Raw genomic sequence first — 16,476 nt, 5'->3', positions numbered from 1 at the left:
TCCTTTCAAAAGTTTCTTCCCTTGCTCACCCCCTCTGACCTCAATCCTGTGCTCACTGAACACTCAGCAGAGTCAGGTGGCTAAAACCGCTATTGTCTTAAACATGCTTAATGACTGACACTGCTGTTGCTGACAACATCGTTGCTGTACTAGCATTGCTATTAGAGATATCATCATTAATGTGCAAACTCAGGTTATTTCCCCAGGGCAAGAAGAGCCCTCAGATTCCCCCAGCCACGGACCACCTGGCCAGAAATCATAAGCCAGAGACATCCCGATTTCAGAAACTGCAATTCAGAAATGTCACAAGAGGATGATTAATCCCAGCTTCTTTGCTCTTCCTCTTCAAAAACACCCCCAACTCAAAGACCAAGTTGGAGTGGATCTGAGACTTGTCCCCCACTCCACTGCTTGGTGCCCCGCCATAAACACTTTACTGCAGAAGTCCGCTGTCAGAGTGTGGCTTTCTGCGCCACAGGCACGCGAGCTCTTGCTTGATTACAAAATCACGGGTGTTAAAGCACACAGTTGACTTACAAGTTAGGTTGACGGCAATGCTGAAGACTCTTATAGGCCAAGCAAATCAGATATTATTTATTTATTGTTTATGAGACATTTGGAGAGCCTTCCATGATGATCAAATTTGCAAGGTCTGTTGGTCGTTGAAAGGACTGGAGCTAAAGAAACCAAGGAGGAGGATTAACTAGGAAATATGGGGCCAGAAAAAGCAAAGTGTCTGCTGGGATGGAAAGGAGAGGACGAAATTCAAAAGCTCTTTCGAGGAGAGAAGGGAGAAAAGTTAATGGCTGGTTCGAGTCGGGGTGATGGGGAATGGATGGGTAGGTAGACTTTAAATCCCAGGGGATGAAGACCTTTCATCGTGATGTCCATGAGTGAAGCCCCCGAAGTTCCATTTCCGTTTACCAGCAGCAACTACTGCCTCCGTCATTCCCACCCTTCCACCGGCCACCTCCACTGGGGGCCTTTAACCTGTATCTTCCAAGGAGTTTCACCTCCCTAAATTCACTCAATGAATCACCTCAGTGAGCTTTCATCCTGAGCTCCCATTTAAACATTCCCAATGTCTGAGATGCCCCTTCACCGTCTTTCTACTTTGCCCCCAGAAAGAAAGGAAGCCGCCCAGTTTCCTCTGTGTTTTGCGAGGCTAGAGGCTGGGAAGTTACCTCATCGGCACTTGTTTACCCTTAGTTCCAGGACTTTGGTGGCTCAAGGCTGAGGGGAAGCCTGGGTGGGGGTGGGGGGCAGGGCAGATGACCAGCAGGGGTTGCGTGCAAGGCAGGGAACCAGTCTTCAGACTGGTGGGCGCGAGCAAAGGACCCCCCTGTAGGGGGCTGAGTGGGAAGGGCATGGTTGTAGGGGTGAGGGAAGCAGGCCACTGGTGGAGGCGGCGTTGGGTAGGGGTACGGGCAAGCCGGGGGCTCGGGCAAGAAACCGGAGAAGGCGGCAGGAGACAGACGGGCCAGTGGCTGGAGCAGTGACCGCTCTTGCTTCCTCTGCTTAGCTCTGCGGTTCTGGAACCAGACCTGGGGTGGGGGGGGGGGGAACAGCCACATCAGAACCGCTCTCTCAAATGGGTGGCACTGTCACACGTGACCTCTCCCGCCAGTGACGGAAGACGCCAGAGGGCAGAAGCCTCTCCCACAGCCCAGAGGAAGTAAAGCTCTTGCAGAAGGCATGACTGCGCCAGGCCTAGTGCCGGAGCGAGACCCCCTCCAGCCCCCAACACCATGTCTGAATTTGCCCTGCTGCAATGTCAGGGGAGTGAGAAATGTCAGCTTCCAACAAGAAAGTGATAACTATGCCACAGGGGCATCTTCCCTCCCCCGAGGACGGGGAGTCTGCTCTAGAGGTATTCGGGATTGAGACTACAGGTGAGTTTAATTGTCACAGACCAGGCTGGACGTAGCTTAGGGTCTATACTTAAGATTCATTAACTCTGTGGTTAGGACTGAGGGTGCATCAGGCGGACTGAGGTTAGGGACCAGGTTACACGTGTATGTGAACAGTTAGGATTGAACTTCTGTTGGCGTTCACATCACTGCTAAGATTGGGGGTAGACACTGAAATTCAAGTCAGCGCTAGGGTGGAACTCAAGTGACATCCCACTGCCGATGAGGTGATACCGCCTGCTGGGTGGGGCTCTGTCCTGGGGGACTTCGTTCCGGGTTAGAACGCCCCTGAGGAGGTAGGCCCCAGCAGCTCTTGGGCCCCGAACCTGCATTTCTTCCAGAGGAAGAGGGGATCCTGGAGCTTCACCTGGATTCTGGCCTCGCTGAGGCCTGTGTCCCGGGCGAGGCCTTCCCGGGCCCAAATGTCAGGGTACTGGTTCCTCCCAAAGGCCGACTCCAGCTGTTCCAGCTGCGCTGGACTGAAGGTGGTGCGGTGGCGGCGCCGGGAGTGCGGCCGAGCCCTCTGTCCTCCTGGCGGGGAAGGCCTTGGTCTCCCCGCTCCTGCACCAGACAGGTTCCTGTAGGGCCGAGCACTCATCTCTGAAGAGGAGGCAAGGGAGGGGTTGCTGCCGAATGGCCCACGCAGCCATCCTGGACCACACATGCTGGGACCCCCAGATTCTTCTAGGGCCCCGTGTGCTGCTCATACACACTGCCCTGACCAGACCCCCTTCAGCTCTCATGACTAGCTGCACCCAGCTCAGCCTTGGCCCCACGTCACCTCTGAGTCCCCTGAGCCCGACCCAGGCTGCGCTCTCCACAGGAAGTCCACCCCTCAGACTCGCTGGTCCTGGGTGCTCATGGTCTCTCTGCCTCACTTCTCCGCTGTGTGCCCACTTCCTATTACACTCCCAGGTAAGGCACCCGCTCCACAGCCTTCCACCTCTCTGAGCACGCACACCACCTTCCTGGGTCTCACCCTGTGCATCTCCCATCTGCTCTGACACCGTGATCAACTGCCCGGCTCTCTAAGACCCCCATGGCTTGCTCCCTGCTCTCACGGCTCACCTTCAACCACATCATCCTACACCTTCCACCTGGGAAGATGAAACGGTCCTCCCTCTTCTGCTCAGACCCACCCTCCCCACATATATTTCATCTTCTCCCCTAGCCCTGCCCTGGCCCGGCCACCAGGCTGTAGGAACCTGAGCTCGTGGGAAAGGCTTGCCTCTCCTCCCTACAGGCTCACTAAGCCCCCACACTAATTAGTCTGAGAGCTGGCCTGGGAAGAGAGAACGGGGCGAAAGGAAACACCTGGAAGGCATGCACTGAGAAAAGATGTCTGGAGTGAGGCACCCATCCCCATGGGGACCCAGGGGTGTGGTCCCCACACAGTGCTCACTGTCCACCTCGGCCCCCTGCTCTCCTCGGATCCAAAGCCCCGGCCCCTCCAGCTCCTTTCCTCGGAGAAGGAGGTCAGGAGTGAGGAGCCAGGTTTCAGCTTCGCCCCCGTCCCACCGCGGTGGCGTGGGCTGCCAACCGTCTCATCAATGCCAGGGCCTCGGTCCCCCACTCTGTAAAGCAACGGACTTGTACGGCCCCATGCTTTCTATAGTTCCCTTATTTTTTAACATTCTAGGGTTCTGGTTTTTCAGTTCTCCTCTTCACCTCCCTCTTGGTAAACCGTGGCCCCGCAAGAGCCTGGGCGTGGAGCCCCCATGCCTGCTGCTTCCTCAGAACCACCGCCCCGGAGATGCACTCACCCACCGAGGAGGCCAGAGTCCCAGCCGCCGGGCAGCTCTCGGGCCAGAGGCTGCTGCAGGCTCGCCCCTTCTTTTGCTTCCCCGGCTCACTCCTCCCTTCCGCTTCCATGGCTGACAGAGACCACAGACAGCCGGTCCCGTGTCCCTGAGTCCCTGACTCTGGAACCGTCTTTCTGTTTCTCTCCCCTCTGTGCCTACCTTACTCCTTCTCCCTCTGTTTATACCTGTCTCCGAGCCCGTCTCTCTGTGTAGATAGTTTTATCTTTTTCTCCTGCTCCTTTTTTCTAATTTTTTCCTAATTCCCCATTCCTCTGCTTGAGTATCATCTCAGTCCGTCTGTCTCACCCTCACCCCGTTTCTCTGGCTTTGTCTCTACGTTCCTCTCCCTGCCCCTTCTCTCTGGGATGCCCTTCTCCCACTTTGCTCTTAGCTGCCTACTTCCCCAGCTTGCAATCCCACACCACCTCGCTCCCCTGGAACAGTGACCTCCTCCTCGCCCCCGTGGGCCCATCCAATCATTGCCTGGTCACCAGAGCCCCCTTCCTAGGGGAGGACCACAAGCCGGATGCGGGGAGGTGCTCTGCTGGAGGGTCCAGGGACTGGGGCCAAGAGCTCGTATTCCCAGAGGACCAAACTCTTTTGTCCTGTTAAATCCCCTCCTGGGAGCAGGCAGGGGAAGGGGGAGAAAATGCATTCCTCCTGAGACCCCTCCTCAGAACCCCCCATGGGAGGAGGGGGTGAGGAGGTGCAAATGGGGGCCAGAGCAGGGCCTGCCTAGAATCTCAGCATGTGGGTGATTCCCAAAGACCTGCTTCCAGGAAACTAAAAAACTAAAAGACACAAGTGTGTTCTGGCCCCTTCTTGATACCCTGATTCTCAGAATACACTGGACACCCCCTCAGGACAACCTGAACCATCGGATGAGTCGCCTGGACACCACAGTTCTCAAGTTCTTTCTGCTTTCCTTCCCCAAATGTCACCCCGAAACCCCCAGGACTCCGTGAACTTCCAAAGTCACCCAGACCTTCAGAAAACCCTGACCCTCAAGAGCATCTGATTTCCAGGTGCATCCGGATCCCCCTGGACCTCAGGACTCCGCAGGACCCTGAGATTCCCATGACATGCTGACGTTCTGATTGCTCAAGGAAACCCTTAGAATCCCTGAGCAGTCGGGACACCCTGACACCCACAGTCCCCTGCTTCTGGTCGTTACTTAGCTCTAGGAAGCATATTCTGACTCCCCGAGGACATTCCAACCCTTTAAAGATAGGACTCTAGGATCCTCTAGGACGCAGTGAAACCTAGAACGTTCTACCTCTACTAGGAGACTAGGAGATTTCCCGCCTGCCCCCCGCCGTGAAGTTCTGAAATCTCATGGTACCCTGAGTCAACGAGGACACCCCAATCCCCTTGAAATGCACAGTACCTACAGGACTGTGATCCCCAAGGTTGTGCTAATCCACACACATCCTTTAAAAGCAACCTGACAATTCAAGACAGAAAAACATGGCTATCTTCTAGGACCTTGATGCTTAGAAAATGGTCCGTGGATCCACGAGTATCAGCAGCACATGGGAGCTTGTTGGAAATGCACAGTTTGGGTCCCCACCTCAGTCCTACTGAATCAGAATCCGCAATGAAACAAGACCCCCAGGACAACTGACTGTGCACTTGTCTCGTAGCTCAGGCTGCCATAACAAAATATGAAAGACACCCATTTTTCAGAGCTCTGGAGGCTGGGAAGTTCAAGATTAAGGCATCGGCTGATTCAGTTCCTGGTAAGAGTTCTTTTCCTGGACTGTAGACAGCTACCTTCTGTGTCTTCACAAGATGGAGAGAAAACTCAACCCGAGTTTCTCTTCTCTCCATAGGACACTAATCTCATCATGGGGGCCTCACCCTCATGGTCTCACTTAACCCTAATCACCTCCCAAAGGCCACGTCTCCAAATGCCGTCACTCACATTGGGGTTGGGGCTTCAACATATGAACTGGGAGAAGACACAACATTCAGTTCATAACAACATTAAAGTCAAGAAGCACTGATCCAAGTAGCCCACCCCTCTCCCCTACCCCAGGATACACTGTGACTTCCTAGAGGATCCTGAGCCCCATGAGAGCCCTGACCCCTCAAGACCCATGCCATCAACTTGGACCCACAAGGAAACACTGAATTCCAATACTCTTGTTGCCTTGATACCCTGACCCTATAAAGGAACTCTGACCATCCAAAACAGCCTGACTGCCCCAGGACACTCTGATATTACAAAGAAACTCTGACCCACTAGCCCTGCCTCCAAGGACACTGACACGCTACAAATTTGACGTGACATCTCAGAATACCGTTCTCTCTCAGGAGGCTGGAATGTTTAGAGGAAGCTGGTCTTCCAGGGCATCCTGACTCCCACCCCCAACCTTGACCTTCAGGGAAGACTGACACCCAGGATTCTGTCACTCTACAAGAGGCAGGATGGCGTGGTGGGGAAGAACAGAGGTTCTGGAGCCAGATTGCCCTGGGTTCAAATCTCAGCTGTGTCACTCACCAGCTATGTGATGCTGGGTTCATTCTGTGTCCTAGCTTTGTCATCTGGGGATGATAATGCAGTCCGTTCTCCTTATTTAAGGTAATATGTTCCACAAAGTCCCTACACACACTGTATTAGTGAATACTGAACCATTGCTACCAGGGGAAATGGGTTCCTGTGAGCCTCTGGCTACACTACACCATTTTTGTCAGCCAATCAATACATAATCTTGTTGTGTGTGTGTTTCTGTTTAGAGACACCTTATTTAATATAAGTTGTAAATTAATTAACATTGATCTCATGGCCAACAGCCCTGTAACTCATGCCCCAACAAGGATTATTTTCTCCCTAAAGCACATCACAGCCGTCTCACACTTAGGAACACTAAACAGCACTTCGGCACTATGTTTGGGGGCCAGTTTGAACAGCAAAATTACTCCTAAAAGACAAAAATATGAAATGTTGCCACTAAACAGATCACCAACAGAGATCGCTTACGGAGTGGGAGCTAAAACAAGAAAGCAAAGTAGCTGTCTTCTTTGACCTCAGCTGGGAATGTGGCGATTCAAAATTTTTAACCCCCACGCACAGCTGTGACAAACCACGGAAATGCTAAAAAACACTGCAAAGGAGTATTCCATCTGAGAGTTACAAATAAATTTTAGTGACTAGGTGAATTCACAAATATGGACTACAAACAGTGAGGCTCAACTGCACCTACCTGAGGGGAATTAATAAAAGAGAAGCATTTAGGACTGCACCTTGAACACAGTGTGCACACACATGAAAATGTTTCTTTGTTATCATTGTCAACACAGTCCCCAGCAGACCCTAGCCCTCAGAGTCATTCTAACAGTCATGTTCCTGAATCTCTAGGTCACAAAGGACACCTCCACTCTCTAGGACACATGGGCCACCAAGAAGTTTGGACTTCAATGCCTTACAGTCTGCAGAGACTGACACAACATTGTAAACTGACTATACTTCAGAAAAAACGTGTGTGTGTATATATATATATATACAGGGAAAAAACCCCTTATAGTCTACACGATAGCCTGAACTCACAATGACTCTATGACCCTTTAAGGACAGCCAGACCCACGAGGACATGGTAAAGATTTGGGAAACTCTGACCCCAGAAGGAACCCTCTGATCTGACGAGATTCAGGCACGCAGGGGTATCCTTCCTTCCTGTCCATTTAGAAACCCCGGTTGGGTCTAATCTTACAAAGGGCATGCTGATGCTGAAAAACCACTAAACCCTCCAAACCCCAACCCAGAAGACATCCTGATCTCACAGACATGACTCATATGGCATTTAAACCAAGTAAAGACATAGCCTGATCTCCCAAGCCCCCTGGCCATCCACTGTGCACTGGCACATCAGGGCATCTGGTCCGGGACCCTCCTACCTTCCAGTGCACTCTGACTCCCAGCCCTGGCCTTCTCAGCAGGCACCCTGGTCACTTACCACTCTCTCCCTGCCTCCAACACACAGACAGTCCAGAGTGGCTCTGACCCACCACAACCATACAGTGATTATTCTAACGCTCAAGAAATCCTGGCCTCTCAGTCGCTACAAGTACTCCACCACACCCTGAACTGCCAAAGCATCCTGGCTTCCCGGATACGCTCATTCCTCCCTAACATCCTCTGCTCCTCCAGGACCCTCTGACCCCTTAGACTGCTCTGACTGCACAAGGAGACCTTGACGCCAAATCTTCAGAAAACATTTTTTTTGGTATTTTTAAAATTGAATTATAGTTGATTTACAATGTGTGTTAGTTTCAGATGTACAGCAAAGTGATTCATATATACACACACACACACACACATATATATGCTTATATACAGATTCTTTTCCATTATAGGTTATTACAAGACATTGAACATAGTTCCCTGTGCTATACAGTAGGCCCTTGTTGGTTACCTATTTTATATATAGTAGCATGTATAGGTTAATCCCAAACTCTTTAATTTATCCCTCCCCCCAACTTCTGCTTTGTTTTCTATGTCTGTGAGTCTGTTTTGCCAGTAAGTTCATTTGTGTAATTTTTTTAGTTTCCACATATAAGCAATATCATATGATATTTGTCTTTCTCTGACTTACTTCACTTGGTATGGTCATCTCTAGGTCCATCTATATTGCTGCAAATGGTAGTATTTCATTCCTTTTTATGGTTGAGTAATAGTCACATATATATGTATATTTATAATCACATCTTCTTTATTCATTCATCTGTCTTTGATCTCCTTAGAATATCTGATTTTCATACATTCAGACACCAGGATATGCTGACCTACCTGGAAACCCTGACAACTCTGGACTCCCAGAATTTCTAGGAGCCTCTGTATCACCCAGCCAGTCCAACCTCCAAGACACCCTGACTCTATGAAAAGTCTGTTATTCTGGGACACACTGACTTCAAAGTTATTGATTTTAGAAGGACACTTCAAGAATGTTCTGACGTGATAAAAATGTCTTGAGGCTCAGAATACCCTGGTCTCCATGACATGCTGTCCTTCTAAAACCCTTGGGTTCTCAAGACTCTCCAAGTCTCCCGAACTCTGTGACCTTCATCTTTCAGGCTCATCTAATCCTATATGGCCTCTTTGGATCCTATACACACCTCCCTGCTCCACCAGGGCATTCTGATCACTTACGATGTCCTAATTGTACAAGAGTCTTGGAACCTACACAGGCATGCTTACCATCTTGAGACAGGGTGATCCCACTGGACACTACCCTGAGACTCCAGAGGATCAGGTGCCTGTAAGGACACACTGATTCCCTTGGACAACATAAACACTAGTTTACTCTAAGCATACGAACAACCTGCCTTCTAGGTTATTCAACTATAAAGAGGCTTCTTAATGTCCCAAGACGCTCTGACTCCCAGGGCGTTCTGGCCATCCAAAGTCGCTTAGACCCTCCAGCCCACCTGATACCTCAGGAAACACCTATAAGGACACCCCGCCTGTTTGTCCACTGTGACCCTGCAGAAAACACTGACCACCCAAAACATGTTGTACATCCAAGAAATTTTGCTCCTTGAGTATGTTCTGATCCTAGAAGCACACCCTGTAAGTTGACTGAGTTCAGATTCTGGAACCACCGCTTACTTGCTGTGTGACCATAAGCAAGTTATTTTATCACTCTACGCATCGCCTGCCTCATTTGTAAAATGAATATTAGAACATTCCTTCTGTGTTCTGGGTAGCAAAGAACAACGCATGTCCACTCCAGGTGAGGACCTGGTCTCAGGATGCAGGAGGATAAACAGACTCAGTTTCAAGAGTGGGGCCAGAAGCCAGCCTAACTCAGTGCTGAGAACTTTGACTTTGAGATCTTTATATTTTTATTCTTTTTTCTTTTTTTCTTTTTTTAAACATTTTTTATTGAGTTATAGTCATTTTACAATGTTGTGCCAAATTCCAGTGTAGAGCACAATTTTTCAGTTACACATGAACATACTTATATTCATTGTCACATTTTTTTTCACTGTGAGCTACCATAAGATCTTGTATATATTTCCCTGTGCTATACAGTATAATCTTGCTTATCTAGTCTACATTTTGAAATCCCAGTCTGTCCCTTCCCACCCCCCGCCCCCTTGGCAACCACAAGTTTGTGTTCTGTCTATGAGTCTGTTTCTGTTTTGTATTTCTGGTTTTTTGTTTTAGATTCCACATATTACGCAAGATCTTTATATCTTTATTTTAGAACACAAGGTGGATTTGGGGCCATGTGGGGATGGGTCAAGGTGGCTCATACTTTAATAAAGCCTCTAGAAAAGAATATTAGACAAATATCCCCTTTACCTTAGATCCGAGGTGAGAGAGAAGTGAAGGTTATTTTTTTCGTATGGATACTCAATTGTATCAGTGATATTTGTTGAAAATGTTTTTCCTTATTCATTGCTCTGAAGTGTCATTTTAGTCACAAATGATTTAGTCCATTTGCAAGCCATCTGAGATCTGCTGGCCTTTTCTCAAAGCCCTAGTTTGCAAATTGTGTATTGTTTGTTCTTTTTTCCCCCTTAAGATAGCTTGAGAGCAGCAGGGCAGATCTATAGTCATTGACAACTGATGGACGTGTATCAGTCAGGATTAGGCTCTGCTATGTATAACAGCAAAAGATGCAGCTCAGACACAGATAGAAGTTTATTTCTATCACACACAAAATAAGTTCAGAAGTAGGTATTCAAAGGCTGGCACAGTTAGATCTAGGAGTTCATCAGACACACAGGACCAGACAGAAAAATACATATTATATGATTTAATGTCTATAAAACTCAAGAACAAGGGCTGGCAAAGCACAGCCTATAAACAAAATTCAGCCCTTTGCCTGTTTTTTTTTTTAAAGCAAGTTTTTTGGAGCATAGCCATCATCATTTGTCTCAAGTTCACTATGGCTGCTCTCCTGCTGCGATGGCAGAGCTGAAGTTGCAGCAGACCTGCAACAACTAAAGTGTTCACTCTCTGGCCTCGTCCAGCAAAAACCTGCTGACTCTTGCTTTAGTGTACGTATTTATGTACATAGAAAGGACAAAGGAATCTACGTAAGCATTCTTAGATTAGCAAGTTAATTTCAGAGTACAAGGTCAAAACATAAAAATCAACTGTGTTTCTGTATGTTAGCAATGGAAGATTGGAAAATAAAAGTAAAAATATATAATTCAGAATAAATTTGATTTAAAAAGTAAAATGGTTAGAAATAGTTAATTCTCCCCCAAATTAATCTATAGATTCAATACAATCCCAATAGAAATCCTAACAGACTTTTTTTTAAAAAAAAGAAGTCAATAAGCCAATTTAAAAGTTTATATTGAAAGGCCAAGGACATAAAATAACCAAAATATCTCAAAAAATAAGAATAAGTTCAGATCACTTACACTATTTGATTTCAACATTTACAATAAAGGTTCAGTAATCAAGACAACGTGGTATTGGTGCTGGATAAACAGAGAGAGGAACAGAACACAGAAATTCTAGAAATAGATCTTCACTTACTTGGTGAATTGATTTTCAACAAAGGTGCCAACATAATTCAATATGCAAACAGAAAGCTCTTCAACAAGTGGGTGATGCTGGAACAACTGGTTGTTTGTACAGAAAAAAACCAAACTCTAAACTTTATCTGACACTGGGAAAACATATTTGCAAAATTTACATATGACAAAAGAATTGAATCCAGAATGTAAAAAAAAAAATCTTATAACTCAAAATAAAAACAACCCAATAAGAATAGGCAAACAATCCAATAAAAATGGGCAAAGTAATTGATCATACACTTCACAAAAGACATACGAATGGGCAGTAAGTATAAGATGCTCAACATCACTAGTTACCAGGAAAATGCAAATTAAAACCACAATGAGATATTATTATTATACATCCAGCAGGACGGCTAATGCTAAAAAGACTGAAAATACTAAGTGCTGATACAGGATGTGGAACAATTAGAACCCTCATACAGTGGTGACAGGGATGCAAACTGTGCAGCCATTTTTGCAAACAGTGTTGCAGTATCTTGTAAAGTTAAAAATACATTTACCATAAAATCACATTCCAAGAAAAATAAAAATATATGGCCGCGTGCAAACATACAGAAAGGTACATAGTGGTATTATACACACGTTGTATACATATAGAGAGATATATATGCATATTATATGTAATAGTTCTGAATTGGAAATAAACCAATTTTCATCAACCATTGAATGGTTATAAAAATTATGGAGCTCCTTACCATGGAATAGTACAGATACACTGACAACATGGATTAATCTCAAAAACATTATGCTAAGTGGAAGAAGTCAAACACAAAAGACCACTGTTTGATTCCATTGATACTCAACTCTAGAACACACAAAACTATAGTGGAAGAAAGCAGATCAGTGATTATCTGGTCACGGGATGGTACTAACTGCAAAGGAAAACAAGAAAACTTTTTAGGATGATCAAACTGCTATGTACATCTTGATTGTGGTGGTGGTTACATGACTACATGATTTTCAAAAATTCATTCAAGTGTACACTTAAGTGGGTAATGTTTATTGTCCATTGATTATAACTCAAAACCTTAAAAATTAATTTCAGAATATGGGAAGAACAAAGGCATAAAAATTAAGCAAATAAAACAATAGGCAATTAATAACTTCAGGAACATCCAAAAGTACCAGGAAAAAAATAAGATTAGTACATCAAGAGTGTATAACAGAGTCCGAATGTCAACAGTAACTACCGGCATGCCCCCAGACTGTGATGTGCCTCTAACAGGAGGACTTAAGGAAGAGGAGATGGGATGGCGAAGTGAGACCCACCAGTCAAAATGAGAAGAGAGTAAATCGGACTGCAAATCAATGATCAAAAAATAGCACTATAATGCCATTTGCAGCAACATGGATGCTCCTGGAGAATGTCATTCTAAGTGAAGTAAGCCAGAAAGAGAAAGAAAAATACCATATGAGATCGCTCATATGTAGAATCTAAAAAACAAAAACAAACAAACAAACAAACAAACAAAAACAAAGCATAAATACCGGACAGAAATAGACTCATAGACAGAGAATACAGACTTGTGGTTGCCAGGGGGGTGGAGGGTGGGAAGGGATAGACTGGGATTTCAAAATTGTAGAATAGATAAACAAGATTACACTGTATAGCACAGGGAAATATACACAAAATGTGATGATAACTCACAGAGAAAAAAATGTGACAAGGAGTGTGTATATGTCCATGAATGAAAAATTGTGCTGAACACTAGAATTTGACACAACATTGTAAAATGATTATAAATCAATAAAAAATGTTAAAAAAACAAAAACAAAAACAAAAACAAAAAATAGCACTATAAGCATACTCTCTAGAAATACATAAAAGCATTTACACTGGGAAGCTGGAGCCTGGTGTGGAGACGAAGGGTAGAGGACTTGGCTTCTCATTCAAGGACTTGTTTAACTTTTAAAGCTCTGCTAATGCAGTTGTTTGACTACAATAATTTTGAAATAAAAATTCTAGATTAAATGCTTGATTTATTCAGTTTTTATATTCCTTTATTATTAATAAAACCATTTAAGACTATTTTCCCCATAGTTCTTTGTATTTTTTCTTTTATAAATTTTAAATCACTTTGTTTAAATTTTCTTTTTGATATGGGAATTACAATGAACACTGTTTCAAATTTTATCAATTGAACAATTTATCTTTACATTTTGATTTTTGGTTTCTAATTTTTGGCCTTGGGATGAAAGTTATAAGAGAATGTACCCTATGAAATCGAAGTTTAGGGACGCTATTACCAAGTTTTTTTTGTAGCCAAGAAAATGGCCAATATTTGTAATTATTCCCTGGGCTTAAAATAAGAATATGTATTCTTTATTTTTAAGGTGGAAATATATGTATTTTATATGTATATATCTTAAAATCAAATTTTTTCATTGTTTAAACAAAATCTCTGCCACATTTTTATTAACTACTTTATCAAATTCTGGGAATTATATATTGAAATCTATCATTGGCATTAATTTAACCAACTTCTTTAGAACATTTTTATAAAACTCTGCCTAATGTAAACTATTGCTGTATTATTTTGTTTGATATTTCATAACTGGGATTAAGCTCTAGGAATTTTTCCTTTGCTATCATAAACTATTCCTCTTTTGCAATTTATGCTTACAGCTAACTTAATTACTGCTTTGCCTGCAATTAATAATGCCACCCGTGTTCTCTAATAATTGTGCTTACCTAAAACAGTTTCATATTTGTGTTCTTTTTTTGAAATGTGGGTGTTAAAGCACACCTTGTAAAAATTTTGCATTGTGTATGCACACAAATAGAAACTCAGAAATACACACTCAAGTTCCAACAGCCCACAGATACTGAGTATTTAGATGACCACATATGCACCCCACACCCAGTATTTCTTACCCCCGTCCACAGGCCAGCATTTCTAAGTGGTACCTCTGGTTTCTATGCAGGGACATAGCAACTGTTACAGAGATTAAAACAGAACTGAGGTTCTGTTCTTAGTCATTACTTTCTTATTATAAATTAGCAAATGAAACCTTCTATTTGAAAAAGAGTGCAGGGTCCTGAAGGCTTATATAAAAGGGAGTCAGTGAAGGAGCTAAGTGTTAAGAAAAGAGATACTATGAATGTCTGTGGGCCAGTTTCACTGGCTTCACAATTTTTCTTCGGGTCAATTCTGGGCACAGAGCAAGGGACCAGGTATATTTTGCCTGTGACACAGGCGTGAGATGTACTTGAGGCGGGGGGAAGTAACAAGTCTGAGCACTGAGTTCCCCTCGAGCTGAGCTGTGCGTCCGGAGAGGATAGGACAGAGGACAGTTAGTCTGTGTGCCTTTAATGAGGAGCTATGGGGAATCCACCCTAGGGGCACCCAAACTTGGCAACTACTGCTGCTCTGATCCCCAAGAGAGTCCCAATCTCCAGAGAAGGAAGGTCTATGCCTTTGCTCCCTATCATTCGAGCCAGGCCTGGAAAGTGAATCTAAGTGTTCTCCTCCAGTGAGCAAAGGTTCCTCAGTTCTCACCCTCGCTGTGACTTTCTCATCATCCAAAGTCAAGCAAGGAGTCAGGGATTCTTCAGAGGCAGGGAGGGGTTCCACGTCAGCATCTCACCGCAGCAGAGAGCAGCCAGGTAAGAAGAGCTGAGAGGGCAGGTGAGGGCACGGTTACCTCCAACAGCAGATTCACATGGACACAAACATGTACGTTTACATTTGGAGAAACTGACACACTAAATTCTGCGTCTTACCAAGTTCAAAGGGGAAACATCTCTTGGTTTGACATACACAAGCCTTTCCTCTTTCAGGATATGCTGCCCTTTGCAGAATAAAGCAAGCCTGTTTCCAAGGTGGAAACAGAACAGTAAGCAGAGGAAAGGAAGGAGATAACTGAGGGCAGTGGTGCTGGGGTCAGTGCCTGCAGGCTCCTAGAAATCCTGACCCAGAAGAACCCAGAGCCCAGAGCCACCCTCCCTCCCCACAAGAGACTCTTCTGTCAAATATTCAAGACCCTCCTACTCTGCCGCTCATCGCTACCTTTTTGTGAGTTGCTTTCCTGTGTTCATTCACTGTGTTCTGTGACCATGTAACAGAGCTGTCTCCGAGGGGGGCTACGTGGATGCCACACAGAACCCCACAGTGGGGAGCTGGCTTGGGTTGGGTCTGGGTACTAAGCATCCTCAGTGTTAAGGTCCAGGAACACAGACGCCCAATGCTGCAGACATGGCAGGCGTCTCAGAGACAGTCACACGCTAAAGAGACTCACAGAGATGAATGCACGAAACAGACATCAACACATTCACCTCACAGAACATACGCATTATTCCAAGGGGGCTGGTAGGAGCGTCCTCTCTACAGGGAAGCAGCATGGGAGGCTGGATTAAAATCCAGAGGTGGGTAGTGAACACCAGTCAGAGCAAGAGGGATTTAGTGTGCGACCATTCACTGGGGAACCTCAGCTTGTTGGGATTTTAACCCATGAAATGGCAGTATTTTTTTTTTCCCTAGTAACTGATCTTCTATTACTAGCTCTCATAAAACATCTTGGACAGATTCCATCATCTTAAGCCACTGTACGATATAAAAATTCCCTTATTCGGTAGTCAAAAACCTTCAAAATCTTGAGTGTTTTGTGTTCTAGCCTCCCACAGTGCCCCTTGGCTTGGGGTATGATGGCGGGGATGGGGGACAGAGGGGCAGGGGGTAGTGGGGGCTGTGGTTTATGTCTCACGCGGGTCTCCCCATTCACTCTTCCTGAACTGGGACAAGAAAGACAGAGAGGAAATCCAGAGGGTGTTACTCTCCCTGACCAGATAAGCAAGCTGCCCTTCCTCTGTTTGTGTTTGCTGCTTTTCTTCACCAACCGAGGCAGCAATACAAAAGCTGGCTCCCTTATGTGGATTCCTTACTGAGTATTCTCCAGGACCTCCACAGGGTCTCAGAGGTGGCAGATCCAGCTCTCACTCAACCTCTCTAACTCCTGAAAGCCTCACCCAAATAGAGTTTGTGTTGCAGTGTCTTATTGATGGGACCTCCTTTCCTGGTAGGTGTCACTTTTGCCGAAGTATTTCCAAGATGTCCCAAGTCAGATGCCTTCCACGGGGTCCACTCAGCACATGGGAAAGTCCCACGCCCTTGTGACAGCAAACGGCAAGCACTCGGGCAGCTTCTCCATCACTCTAATCTCAGTGCTACCATCTGCATCTATTTTCCCTTCCCTGTTTAGAGAAAACAAGGGCTGATCAACAA

At 45.6% G+C, this 16,476-nt stretch overlaps 1 protein-coding gene across 1 annotated transcript; it reads right to left on the bottom strand.

Moving 5' to 3' along the window:
• Positions 1-534: 534 nt before the first annotated feature.
• PROP1 (PROP paired-like homeobox 1) lies at positions 535-5,786 on the bottom strand. The gene is made up of 3 exons (XM_032464918.1): positions 3,674-5,786; positions 2,278-2,510; positions 535-1,544 (listed from the first exon to the last, which is right to left on the bottom strand). Exons 1-3 carry the CDS (start codon positions 3,780-3,782, stop codon positions 1,206-1,208), a joined length of 681 nt encoding a protein of 226 aa, XP_032320809.1. The 5' UTR covers positions 3,783-5,786; the 3' UTR covers positions 535-1,205.
• Between the last annotated feature and the right edge of the window lie 10,690 nt (positions 5,787-16,476).

Source organism: Camelus ferus, chromosome 22 (assembly GCF_009834535.1).
Source record: "Camelus ferus isolate YT-003-E chromosome 22, BCGSAC_Cfer_1.0, whole genome shotgun sequence".
Classification (NCBI taxonomy): domain Eukaryota; kingdom Metazoa; phylum Chordata; class Mammalia; order Artiodactyla; family Camelidae; genus Camelus; species Camelus ferus.
The sequence above is the reverse complement of the archived record's forward strand: the minus strand, read 5'-3'. Positions and strand labels throughout refer to the sequence as shown.

Bases quoted from the DNA above. Each gene is read 5' to 3' on its own strand.
- PROP1 (XM_032464918.1), bottom strand. From the start codon at position 3,782: ATGGAAGCGGAAGGGAGGAGTGAGCCGGGGAAGCAAAAGAAGGGGCGA. The intron at 2,511-3,673 runs GTGAGTGCATCT...CCTCCTCTTCAG, and splicing joins GACTCTGGCCTCCTCGGTGG to AGATGAGTGCTCGGCCCTAC. The intron at 1,545-2,277 runs GTGAAGCTCCAG...CCCCCACCCCAG, and splicing joins TCAGCGAGGCCAGAATCCAG to GTCTGGTTCCAGAACCGCAG.